A 12,166-nucleotide genomic window follows, 5' to 3' on the forward strand; every position below is an offset into this window, starting at 1 on the left:
TTGGGCCCTTTCCTCACGTGGCCGGGACTGGGACTCGGAGTCCCGCGGGCCTGAGGCAGGGGCCGGGCTCCTGGGTTCTCCCCAGCCCGGGGGTGGCAGGGCCGGACTCCTGGGAAGGGGCGTGGGGCTGATGATTCAGCAGGTGGCCCCGGCTTGGAGCCCGCAGCGGAGCCAGGCCGGGATTCCCCAGCCGCAGGGTCGGCCCCTGCAAGCCCTGGCACGACTGCTCTGCCTGAGGACTTGCTTGGTGTCTGTGCTGGGCCAAAACTCGGACCCCGGCTTCCCCCGCAGCAGGCACCTGCCACCGTCCCGGCCTGCTCCGGGGGACCCTGGGCAGGGTTGGGGTACGCGGAGGTTTAGAGCCCTCCCCCCGCCCCAGCACACAAGGAGGACACAGACCACGGCTGGTGCTGACAGTGCCAATGCAGCTTTATGAGTTACCCTGGAGCCGGTGGCACCGGGTGCTGGTGACATGCAGGGCAAGCCCATGACACGAGGTGCCAAGGTGGGTCCTGAGTACCTGCCCCACTGCACGCACCTTTTATACAAATTATTAAAAACCCCAGGCAGCCACAGGCCCCTGCAGCTGCACAGGGGGCCAGGGGTGGTGTAGGGCCCCAGGACCCCTGTGGGGCAGGGGGGGTCCCACGGGCAGGAGGTGGCAGCTGAGGTTGGATGTTCCCAGGAAGCTTCAGCCGCAGCAACCTGTCCAGACACGGGCACAGAGCAGGATGGGCCCTTGAGGCCAGAGTGCAGTAGCAGCTGGGGTCAGAGCGCCAGCACAGGCGGGTACACAGAGGCATCTGCAGGGAGATGGGGGTCAGTGCGGGCATAGGGCGCTGGCATAGCCCTGTGCCAGAAGGGGTGGGGACAGCGGCTCACGTTTGGGGCTGCCCGGGCCATCAGGCTCGGGCACCTTCCAGTCCATCTTGCGGCCTTTCTCATACAGCCCCTTGAGCACCTTGCGCACCTCATCGGGCTCGGCGCTGCCCTGGCTCAGTGCCAGGTATTTGCGGTAGAGCTGCAGCGCTGTGCGCGCGTCCTCAATGCTGTCATGCGTCTCCGCCTGGATCTTCAGGTCTGGGGGGCCAGAGGGGGGAACTGGTCACTGGGGACCCAGCTGCCTCTGACCCTTGTCCAGAGAGCCCTGGGGACGGCTTGAGCCAGCGGCGCTTTTACCGGGCAGGGTGCATCTCCCCTGCCCTGCCAGCGCAGCCCAGGGCTCCACTCACCTAGGAAGTACCAGGCAAGGAAGCGCAGTGAGATCATCCTCTTCCTGGGGATGTGGAACAGGTAGACTGTGTCAATCACCTGGTCCTTGGGCACCTGGAGAAGGGGCAGAGATGAGTGGGTTTGTGCGCAGTCCCTGTACACCCGCCCCAGGGAGAGCAGGAAGACCCAGGGCTGGGAGGCATACCATGAGGTTGATGACCCGAAAGTCCTTCTGAAGCCCGTGGCCCACGAACTTGACCCCCACGTCGATGAGGAAGCGCAGCTTCAGGTAGGTTGACTTGAGTGTCGTGAGGTGCTTAGAGGAAATCTTGGCGTCCAGGTCCCCTGGCTTGATCCCTGAGTACTGGGTCAGGTAATCCACCACCTGGGGGGAAGGAAGGGGGCTGTAGGGCAGGGACGGAAGCTTGGGGCCGAGGGGTGGGTGGGGGGCAGGGGCCATACCTGCTCCTGGGTGGAGATATAGTCATCGATGAAGGGGACGCCCTCGTTGGGGCCCTGGCCGCGCACACACGTGATCCGCGCCACTGACATCTGGCTGGGCTTGATGGTGGACTTGGTCCCGTCACTGCGCAGCTCAGCCTCCTCCTGCGGATGGGTGGGGCTGAAGCTCCACGGCCCCCCACTTGCTCCCCCAGGGGGTCCCTCTGCCCAGGTTGCACAGCTCTGGCCCCCTGCCCAGCCCTAGGTCCTACCTCGTTGAGGGTGACGAACTCGGCATCCAGCCCCACCAGGTCGCCAGCCTGGGGCATCTCACTGAGCATGAGCGGGATAAAGGTGGCGTGGCACTTGCGCTGCTTGCGGGCCAGTGACGCCTCAGCCAGGAGTACACTGGCCTCGATCGGGTTTTTGACTGTGAAGCAGGCAGCACGGGGCTGGGGGGGGGGGCCGTAGAACCTGAACGGCCATGGGGGTGGGGTGATACCTGCCCAGGGGGGTGGCAATGCCCTCCCGGGGGCATCAGAAGTTGCACGGACCCCAGGCCTTGCGCCCTGCCCAGCCCGGGGCCACGTCAGGGCAGGCCACAGTAGCAGGATATGAGCGTGAGCCGCACCCCCGGTACAGACTGGTCCATGTCCCCCCAGCCCCACACTCACTGGTGAGGTTGTACTTGGCGTTGAGGTTGCGCCGGGCGTAGTATAGCACGGCCGGCACCTTCCAGCTCATGTCGAACTGCACAGCCTCCCACTGTGGGCAACGGTGTGGGTGTAGGCACAGGGACACCCCCTTGTGCCCCCCCCCAACAAATGAGAGAATGGGGACTGCCACATTACAGCTCCCGGCTTCTGCCCTGGCACTGGGGCTCCCTCACCTTGTCCACAGGCTCGATGAGGAAGTCATTGAAGAGGTACCACTGCTGATGTGTTACGCCCTGTGGGGGAGGGGGTGTTATGGCGCATTGCCCAGCGCAGCCCCCTCCACCTCCCTGGGTCTGGTGACTCACCTCCTTCCTCTGGTGGTAGGTCTCCCCAACCTTGATGTGCCCCACGAGGCTGCCGCCAGTACGGGAGTCCAGGATGTGCACCACCGTGGCCATCAGGTCATACACGTGCACCGAGTCGGGGTCATCCGACACACTTGGCTGCAGGTAGCGACCAGCACTGGTTACCACCCATGGCTTGGCGTGCGGACCAGGGCAGTGGTTCCAGGTCCTGTCCTGCCCTTGCCCCCTTCCTCTCCCCCCAGGACCACAAGGGGACCCTAGCCCCTGCTCTGGGGCCTGGAGCATCAGCTTGGACCCCAGAGACAGCCCCCGCTGCCTCCCCTGGTTCCCAGCTGCCAGACAATGGGTGCAGGCTCCAGCCCCAGGCATGGATCAAGACTGACCCCAGCCCCCTCATCCCCGGGGACCACGGCACCTCATCGCTCTCGCTCCAGTTGCAGACATCCAGCTCCTTGTTCTTGGTCAGCCGCATGCGGATGGCGTGGGGGATCCACACATTCTTCAGCTCCTCCATGGAGGGGTAGGGCTGCCCGGGCTCGGCACTGCCTAGCTCCTTCCTGCAGGACCAAGCACAGTGGGTTCTGGGCCCCAAGGCACCAGGGCCAGCTACACTGCTGGCAACTGGCGCCAGCTCCACTCCACCCCAGAGGCAGCTGCGTTCAGCAACAGCTGGGGCAGCTGAAGGCCCTAGGGGCTGCATAGCCTTGGGAGTCCGGAGGGGCCAGGGCCCTGGGGGAGGCACCTACCAGTCACCGAGTGCCAGGTCCTTGCCCTTGGGCACCTCCAGGCCTCGCTTCATCAGCGCCTTCTGGAAGGCAAACTGGGAAGGGGGTGAACAAGAGGCTCAGCATGGTGGGCAGGAGCCCTGGGATAAGGACGGGTAGGACACAGCCCGGCAAGGGCACCTCCACCCCCAGGGTCCAGCTGGATCCGGAGAGCTGCTGGTGTCACACTGTCATGAGTGCCAGCTCCAGGGACTGCAAAGACCTCGTTGAGACCCAGAGGGGGTGGCACAATCCTGCCACCCCACTCGTGCAGTTGCCCCTGCACCACCCACCTCAGCCTGCACCTTCCAGAAGTCAGCCTCCTTGGAGCTGTTCACCTCACAGTTGATGACCAGGACGTCCGGCAGGCACCGGATATTCCGGGTCTGGACCTGGAGCAGGGGGAAGGTGGGGAAGGGCTAGGTGCCAGCAGCCCCTGAGGGATGGGGGGAGCCCAGAGCCAGCGGAGCACTGCCCGTGGCCCAGCCTGTCCTCCCCAGGCCATGTGGGATCAGGGCCCTGCAGGTGATCGGCAGGAGATGTGAACCTGCTCTGGCACTCACTGTGGGCTGGTACTTCTCGCAGTTCTCACACCAGGCCTGCGTGCTCTGCTCCAGGCAGATGCTCCTCTTCAAGATCTGGACAAACTCATAGTCCTTGATGGGCTTCTCTGGGGAAGGGGCACAGCCTCATCAGTGCAAATCCTGATGAATGTGGTCAGCACAGGGAGCTGCAGGCTGTGTCCCACTGCTACCCAGGGATGGGAGGGGAGGGGAGGGGAAGGGAACAGCTGTGATGCCCCCCGAGTGGGCACGGGCTGGCACCAGGCCTAGTTCGACAGGGAGCTGCACACTCGTCCTGGCGTGTGCCTTACCAGTGCTGTCAGGGTAGGAGAGGGTGAAGAGCAGGGTGGATGACACGCGCACTGTCTCCTTGCCACAGCGGCACATGCTGCAATTCTCCATCTCGCAGCTGAAGAGCTGCCCAATGACCGACTCCCCAGCTGAGGCGAAGCTGCTGGGCGAGAAGAGCCATGGCTGAGTGCTGCCTGCGGCCAGAGACCAGCCTGGGGCCCAGGGCTGCCATGGAGAGCCCCGGGGGCAGTGGACAGCCTGCACCACTCAGGGTTCATGTGGGTGGCCCAGCATGGAGGCTACGTGCATGGGGATGAACATGGTGTTACCTGCCACCAGCGCCCCGGTAGGCCTGTGGCCCCTCCTGCTCCTGGGTCTCTTGGTGCAGTTGTGTGAGGATGAAGCGGTTCCAGCTCTGGATCAGGCGGCCTAGGTTCACCTTCCCTGTGGCCTCATCTGAGTCAGCCAGGATCAGGCCCAGTGCCGAGGCTTCTGGGATGGTACGGAAGGCGCGCAAGAAGTTGCTGCCCTGGGTGTGGGCATCGGGGGGGGCTCTTAGCTCCATGCCAGGAGCTGGGGCCCCAGCTGCATGACAAGTACAGATCCAAGCACAGCTCACCTGGCAGGGGTCCCCACGGGAGAGGTCCAGCATGTGGAAGAGGAAGCCAAGCTCACAGCCCAGGCAGAACTCCTTCTGGCACAGGTGGTTCTGCACCAGGCAGCGCACGGGCTCCAGGAAGTACAGCACCTGCAGGGGCACCAGGTCAGGGAGGCTGGGCACGGCTGGGGCTGGGAGACAGGGGAGTGGGGTGGCAGCCTCACCTGGATCATGCAGTTGCAGTAGGCATTGGGGATATGGGGTTCCAGCCCCGCGAACAGCGTCTTGTTGTAGTGCTTGAAGTCAAAGTCCTCCAGCCCCAGCTTCGAGTACTTGATGGTGACCTGGGCAGGTGCCAGTCACCAGTGTGGGACCTCCCAGCTGTGACCCCCAAACCCAGGCTGGGCCACAGTGCAGCCCCATGACACAGCAGCTCCCCACCATGGGCCAAGGCCCCTGGCACTGTTATGGCTGGGGGGTCCCATGCTGCCCCCCACCAGTGCTGGCAGACCCTGCAGGCCAGAGTTGGCTGCCCGTCCCCCACCACCAGGTACCAGGTCAGACCTTCCTGTACTTCTTGGCCACCATGTAGAGATGTGGCTCCTCCTCACGGCCAATGGGGGACTCAGGCACTTGGCTGAAGCTGTCGAACTCGTTGTCCAGCTCCTTGAGCCGGTACGGGATCTGGGGGGGGACAGGACCCAACAGCCTGGTTACTTTGTGCTGTGTACCCCCAACCCCACACACACATACAGTCCAGCCCCTCGGTCCTCCTGGCTCTCCCCCAGGGTCTGCACTGACCTGGTTGCGAAGCTTGGTGCGGGGGTTTGGGGCATAGCCAATGAAGCCCACCTTCTTCATGGTGCGCAGGATCTCGGGGTCCACGGGTGGCGCCCGCCTGTGGCACACAGTGTGGCTCAGCCCCTGAAATGCACTGGCCCTTTGGGCTCTGGGCCCAGCTTGGGGCTCCTGGGGACAGTGGAGCCATCCCTAGGACCTATCAGCTCAGTGCCGGTGTGGGGGGGGAGCAGGGCTCTGAGGGGGAAGCCGCAACTGTAGCAGAGACTCTGATGCAGTGCAAGAAGCCACAGCTGGGCTGGGGAAGGCGCTGGATGAGACTGCGGGTGCAAGAGTCTGACCACGGAGCCCAGGGTGCAGCCAGCTCTTGGGGAAGCGCCGGGGGATTTCCCCAGCGTCCGCAGCATGGCCAGGCTTTCAACTCATCCTTCCCCAGAGCAGAGTCAGAGCCCAGCCCCCGCCCGCCAACACCCCGGCCTGGGCCCTTCCAGGTGCCACTGGGCCGGCTCTCACCGGGGGGCAGGGACCGAGTTGGCAGCGGGCCAGTCGGACAGCAAGGTCTCGCTGGTGAGGGGCACGGGGATGAGCGAGAGGGGTACGAGGTCCTGGCCCCAGTCGAGGTGGGGCAGTGAGTCCACGATGCAGGGTAGGGCGAAGTCAGTCTCCCGGGAGAAGGCATTGAATGTGGCCTCGGGCGAGTCAGCCCAGAGGTGAACGCAGCCCTCTGAGTCACCGAAGGCCAGCGCCTGCTTGGTGCCCGACACGTCAAATGTCATCAGCAGCTGTCCCACCGTGGTGACGTGGAAGATGTCAGCCGGGTTGGCCAGGCCCGTGGGCTCGCAGAACTGGCCCTGGCCTGCATGGATGACGGGACAGGGCTGGAGACGCGGGCGGGGGGTGGGGAAGAGTCGAGAGGCTCCCGACCCCTATGTCCCAGCCCCGGGGCAAGGAGGAGCACATCCCCCAGCTCTGTGGGGTGCCTGGTGCAAGCAGGGGTGCCGCAGGGAGCTCCTAGCCCAGGAGGGCTCCAGGCTGGGCAGTGCTGTGGCCCCTTGGACTGGAGGAGGAGGGTCGTCCAAGCCCCGCTCTACGGCCCTTGGGGCCTGACACCCTATGGGAACCACAGCCCCAGATCCCTGCCCCAGCTGGGGCCTGGAAGTGCAGGGTGGAGCCCTGGAACCAGCCCATGCCCACACTCCCCCTCCTGCCCCATACCTGCCCAGACCCCTGCTCCCCCATAGCTTTCCCCACCCCTGCCCATGCTGCTTCTTGCCTCCCACCCGCCATCCCTGGATTGCACCAAGTCTGGAAAACCCACATCAGGGACCTCCCCAAGACTGGCAGAGGGGCTAGTGAGTCGGGGCAACCTGGCTCCTTAGCCTGTCAGGGCCTGGGTAGGTGTAGGGGCAGGGATCTGGCTGGGCCCTACCAGTCTGGGAGATGATGGCGAGGCGGGAGGTGTAAGTGGGGACGAAGCGCAGGAAGGCGGGGTCCACGTGCACCTGCAGCGGGGTGATGGCCCGCATCACACGCAGATCATACACCTTGAGGAAGCGGTCACAGGCCAGCCCCGCACGGCGGCTTGAGAACCCGCAGGCTGCCAGCAGGTTCCCGTGCACGTCGAAGTCTGACAGGCTGCCCGAGTAGGCGTCCAGCTCGTGCTCTACCGTGAAAGTGCGTGGGTCCCGCACTGACACCTGGAGGCAGGGAGGGGCCATGACGGGGCTGCACGGGGTTCGGGGGGGCGGCAGCACCAGGGAGGTCCCACGGGTAAGGGCGGGACTGTGCTACCTTTCCTGATGTGTGTCCGCAAAAGAAGAAGCGATTGGACTGGCGCATGATGGTGACGCCGGGCACCTCCACCGTGTACTGCAGGGGAAGAGGTGGAGTAAGCACAGGCCAGAGGGCATCTGCCCGCTGGCTGCATGGGGCCCAGACTCTTGGGTTATATCCTAGTCGACCAGCTCCTGGGAGGTCAGGGCTCTCAGAGTCCTGCTGCCCCCCACAAGGATGGGGCCCAGCTGCTGCACCTTCTGAGTCTCCTGGACCGTGTTGAGATCGATCTCGATGACATGGTTCTGCAGGCCCCCGACCAGCAGTGTGCTGGGGTCCGTCAGCAGGAGGCTGTGCATGTCCTCGCTCTCATCCATGCTGTGGGTGGCGGGGGAGGGGACAGGAGTGAGCTCTCACCCCCAGGGGCTGGGAAGTCTGCCACAGCCCCCTCCCCCTGCCTGGGCCCTGATGTGCCCTCACCGGGGACCGAGCCAGCTTTGCTCAGCCCCCAGGCAAAGGCAATCACTGGGCCTCTGCAAAACCCAGGTCCCCCCACTGTCAGCAGCCCCTACCCCAAGCTGCTGCCTGCCCCACCCAGCCCCCAGGGCCCCGTGGGGACTCACAGGTAGTCGAAAATGATGAGGCCACCTCGGGACATGTACTTGAGGTTGGTCTTGGTGAGGAAGAGGATGCCATTCTCCAGGCTCTGGATGTGGCGAACGTCATCACTGCCGTGCACTTGGAAGGAGGAGTATCGCTCCAGTGTGGGCCCGAAGAATGAGGTGGCATGGCCCTGCATGGGCACCGGGGGCAGATCATTGGTACCCATCCAGCACAGCTGGGGGGCCTGGCCAGAGGCCTTGGGGACCAGGGAGGGGTGCTAGGGAAGCCTGGGAACAGGTGCCAAGCCAGGCTGCCCTCAGTGCTCCGTATCTGACCAGGCAGCATTGTGGCAGGAGTCGCCCAAGTGGCCCCAACAGGGATGGGGAGGGGGGCGCTGGGCTGGGCAGGGGCAGGGAGGGGATCTGTGCTGTCACAGCAGAGCCAGGCCAGCATTGACCCAACCAGGCGCAAAATCCCCTGCCCTGCTCCAGTCCCTGTGGAAACCTGTACCTTCACTGCCCATCCCTGCAGTGTCAGCTCCATGTCCCGGATCCCAGCCCCGCAGAGAGCTCTTCCCTCTGTACCACCCCTGCCCACAAACCCATTGCGCTCCGGCACCTACCCCGTGGTTTCCGACCCAGAGCATCTCCTCATGCAGGTCGAAGTGGGCGACAGAGACGGGGACGCCCACCTCAGACACGGCAGTGTGCAGCTCCGAGTAGACACCCTCCATGATGTGCACCGACTCAGGCACAGCCATGCCGTCTAGGGCCACGCCGTCGGGGTCCAGCTCCACATTCTGCAGCAGGGTGGCGGGCAGGTGGGGGTCCAACACAGGCTCCAGGGCGGGGTGCAGGGGGGAGGCATACTCCGCCAGTGACGACGGGTCCAGGCCTTCAAAGTTCATGGTGAACGCGGGCGTCTCCCTAGAAGATGAGACGGCAGGGCTGGACCTGGGTGCCATGGGAAAGGCTGCCAGGCTCCCCCCCTGCCATGGGGCCCCCCTGAATTCAAGCCCATGGGCCACGGACCTGACAGGGGGGCAATCACTCTGCCCCAAGGGGGCCTCACAGCTCTGGGGAGAAGCCGGCTGGGCAGATCCCAGCCCATGTGGGGATGGAGGAGCCACGTTTGTGCCTCAACTACTCCAGGCCTGTGAGACCTCAGGCACGGTTGCAGCTCCATGCACAGGTGCCATCCCCGCCAGACCGGCCGTGGGGCGCGACCCTGCCCAGAACCACCCCCGCTTTGCAGTTCACACTGTCCCCTGCAACAGGATGCAAGCTGCCAGGGCCGGGCCTCCCCAGCAGGGGCTGGCACAGAGGTGGGCAACTGCTGCCTTGGCCCAGCTGAGCCTGGGGACATAGGAGACACACCCTTACCCAGAAACCTCTGCTCTGTGGGCACATGTCCCATGGCCCCTTGGTGTGAGGGATTACCCAGAAGCCTCTTCTCCAGAAAGCATTACCCACAACCCTCTGCTTTGTGACCAGGCGACTCAGAGCCCCCTGGTTTCAATTACCCAGAAGCCCCTGCTCTGTGACCAAGCGACCCACAATCCCCTGGTGTGGAGGGATTACCCAGAAGCCTCTGCCCTGTGACCGGGTGACTCAGAGCCCCCTGGTTTGGATTACCCAAAGGCCCCTGCTCTGCAGGCAAATTACCCAAAGCCCTTTAGTTTGGGGGCTTACCCATAACCCTCTGCTCTGAGAAGCATTACCCAGAAACCCCTGCACTATGGCCAAGCTACCCACAGCCTCCTGGTATGGGGATTACCCAGAAGCCTCTGCTCCAGAAACTATTACCCATAACCCTCTGCTCTATAGGCAAATTAACCACAGACCCCTGGTTTGGGGGCTTACCCATAACCGTCTACTCCAGAGATTATTATCCAGAAGCCTTTGCGATGTGGTCAAGTCACCCGCTGCCCTCTGCTGGCGGGAGGGGGGGGGAATTACCCAGCATCCTCTGCCCCAGCACAAGGCCCGTTACCCAGAATCCTCTGCTCCCTCGTCTCGCCCAGGCCCCAGCCAGGGGCCCGATGCCCAGAATCCCCCGCGCGGCGCGGCCGCGTTACCCAGAGTGCCCTGCGCTCGAGAGTTGCCCGTCTCCCCCGGCAGCCGCCACGGTCCGCTGCGCCCCTGCCCGGGCCGGAGCCGCTTTCCATTCCCTGCCGCTGCCGTCGCCGCTGCTATGGCAACGCCTTCCGCATCTTCCCCCCCCCCGCCCGTGGGCTTCTCTTCCGCCCCAAACGCTCAAACAAACCCCACGGCGGCTGTTCTCCTGTGACAGGCCCCGCGGCCAATGAAAGGCCAGCCTCGGGGACGGCGGACCAATCAGATCCAAGCAGGGGCGGGCCGAGGGCTCTGCCAAGCTTAGCCGAGAGCACACGACGGAAAGAAGGAGCAGACAGAAAGCGCGGGGCCCTTCCCATTACGGCTGTGAGATTTTAAAGGGCCAGCTGCATCCACAGGGCTGCCATCGCCCCACGCAGTCCCCGGGATCTTCCCACTCCGGGATCTTGCAGCCGGACTGACCCGTTAAAACGTGCGCCCCAAACACGGGGGTCCCAGGGAAGGACAGAAGAGGAAGGTCCAAGGCCCTGCCGAACCCTGGGCTTTGACCCCACACACTCAGCCCCTTCCCCAGGAAAGAAAAGCCCCCTGGGATTAACGTGCAATTAACAAGGGGGCAATTAAATACCCAGCCCGGCTGCTGAGGCCATGGAGGAGCAGGTGCCGTGTGTGCCCTAGGCCCTGTCTGGGGGGTCCTGGTGGTCCCATCCGGATTTACATGGGTGCAATGAGCTTGGCCCCTTTGCCCCTGCCCAGGGAGCCGCGCCAATCCGGGGGATGTGGGCTTGGCCGGGCTCTGCTCACATGGCTGAAGGCACTGGTGCCCTGAACCAGGACCTCCCTGGGGGTCTGGCGGTGCCCCCAGCCCAGGGCTGCCTGACCCTGCTGGGGCGGTTCCGGCTCGGCTCCCTGATGGCCTCAAACTGGGGTCCCGAGCGCGTGGGGCCTGAACCATCCGGCACCGGCCTGGGGAAGGGGCAGGCTGGTGGGAGCCCTTTGCCCCCACGAACCCCGCACATGGCCCTGGGGAATCATTCCCACTCGCTTGCCGGCACCTGGTGAAGGAAACTTGAGCTCATGGAGGAAATTCCTGGGAAATCTCTGCCCTCTCAGCCAGCACACTCATGCCCAGGTCAGGGCTTGCCCCACCCCGGCCCGGGGCTCCTGGAACGTCCTGGCCAGCGCAAGCCGGGCTGTCACCAGGGGCAGGCGTCAATGGAAGGGCCGCGGCGGCCACAGCAATAGCTCATGCAAATAACCCGGCGCTTCCTCCTTTCCACCTGCTGCGGCTCTGGGCCCACGCTGCGGCGTGTTGCGGCGAGGCTGGGATCCGCCGGCGTTTCCTCCTCTTCCCCTGGGGCAGCCTCCAGGGGTGGGTGGAGGGGGCGCCGGGAGCCACCCCAATGCCAGGGGGTGGGAATGCCACCCCTGGCCTGCAGCCTTCCTGCTGCCTGGATTTTCCAAGCCAGGCCTGGGCAGGGTCCCAGGAACGAGGGGATCTCCCGCCTGACCCAGGCAGGAAACTCCAGGGACGGAGGGACTCAGAGGCACTGACCCATGTGTCACCTGCCTGGCAGGGCACGGCCAGGGCATCCTTGGCTCAGGATCAGGGCCATGGAGCCCCACGGCTCTGCTCTACACAGCCCCCTACCCCAGCGACCCCTGTTACCCCCAAGCAGCAGGTGCTGGGGCATGGGAGACTCCTGGGAGAGGACCCAGGCGTCCCCAGCTGCTGCCTCCCCCCCCACCCAGCTGCCATGTGGGTTGTGTCGCAACAGGGCGGGAGGGAGGATTGCAGAGGCGCGTGCAGTACCCGGCGCTGCAATGTGTCTCGGTGGGGGTGCGGGGGGACGCAGCTGGCCAGGCCGGGTTTCACTGGGTAGAGTCGGGATTGCCCCAAGATCCATGAGCCAAGTACCCTCTGCTGGGGGGGCTGGCACTTGAGGGGGGGGTGGGGCTGGAGCCTCGATAGACCCAGCACCCCCAGTATCAAGTCCTGGGGCAGCCTGGCTCACGCTGGGGGGGGG

At 64.9% G+C, this 12,166-nt stretch overlaps 2 protein-coding genes across 6 annotated transcripts in view; one reads left to right on the forward strand and one right to left on the reverse strand.

The window, feature by feature from the left end:
• The window catches only part of IL23A (interleukin 23 subunit alpha), a 28,428-nt gene that overhangs the window by 14,049 nt on the left and 2,213 nt on the right, over nt 1–12,166 (forward strand). The gene's annotated exons all lie outside the window — the stretch shown is intronic.
• Nucleotides 20–12,126, reverse strand: PAN2 (poly(A) specific ribonuclease subunit PAN2). Of its 5 annotated transcripts, none has more exons than XM_025191403.1 (27): nt 10,142–12,126; nt 9,927–9,995; nt 8,756–8,990; nt 8,085–8,254; nt 7,719–7,839; nt 7,480–7,557; nt 7,118–7,385; nt 6,202–6,544; nt 5,692–5,788; nt 5,455–5,574; nt 5,115–5,234; nt 4,912–5,040; nt 4,622–4,821; nt 4,313–4,455; nt 4,002–4,108; nt 3,732–3,830; nt 3,421–3,494; nt 3,090–3,231; nt 2,675–2,812; nt 2,543–2,602; nt 2,328–2,418; nt 1,926–2,083; nt 1,675–1,818; nt 1,418–1,597; nt 1,233–1,326; nt 883–1,080; nt 20–803 (listed from the first exon to the last, which is right to left on the reverse strand). In XM_025191403.1, the coding sequence occupies exons 3-27, from the start codon at nt 8,969–8,971 to the stop codon at nt 769–771; spliced, it is 3,525 nt and encodes a 1,174-aa protein (XP_025047188.1). In that variant the 5' UTR covers nt 8,972–8,990; nt 9,927–9,995; nt 10,142–12,126; the 3' UTR covers nt 20–768. The 5 variants fall into 5 exon arrangements, with proteins under 5 accessions (XP_025047188.1, XP_006035284.1, XP_025047187.1 ...); XM_006035222.3 differs by having other exon boundaries at nt 8,687–8,990; nt 9,927–9,998; nt 10,142–12,124; XM_025191402.1 differs by having other exon boundaries at nt 21–803; nt 8,687–8,990; nt 10,142–12,124.

The sequence above is a fragment of the Alligator sinensis genome, unplaced genomic scaffold (genome assembly GCF_000455745.1).
Source record: "Alligator sinensis unplaced genomic scaffold, ASM45574v1 scaffold1065_1, whole genome shotgun sequence".
NCBI lineage: Eukaryota > Metazoa > Chordata > Crocodylia > Alligatoridae > Alligator > Alligator sinensis.

What these genes read in the sequence shown, in the direction of transcription:
- PAN2 (XM_006035222.3), bottom strand. Translation starts at nt 8,971, where the DNA reads ATGAACTTTGAAGGCCTGGACCCGTCGTCACTGGCGGAGTATGCCTCC. An exon ending in CTCATCATTTTCGACTACCT is followed by an intron (nt 7,840 to 8,084) that starts GTGAGTCCCCAC and finishes CGCCACCCACAG; the next exon opens with CATGGATGAGAGCGAGGACA. An exon ending in TCTGGAAGGTGCAGGCTGAG is followed by an intron (nt 3,495 to 3,731) that starts GTGGGTGGTGCA and finishes CCCCCTTCCCAG; the next exon opens with TTTGCCTTCCAGAAGGCGCT.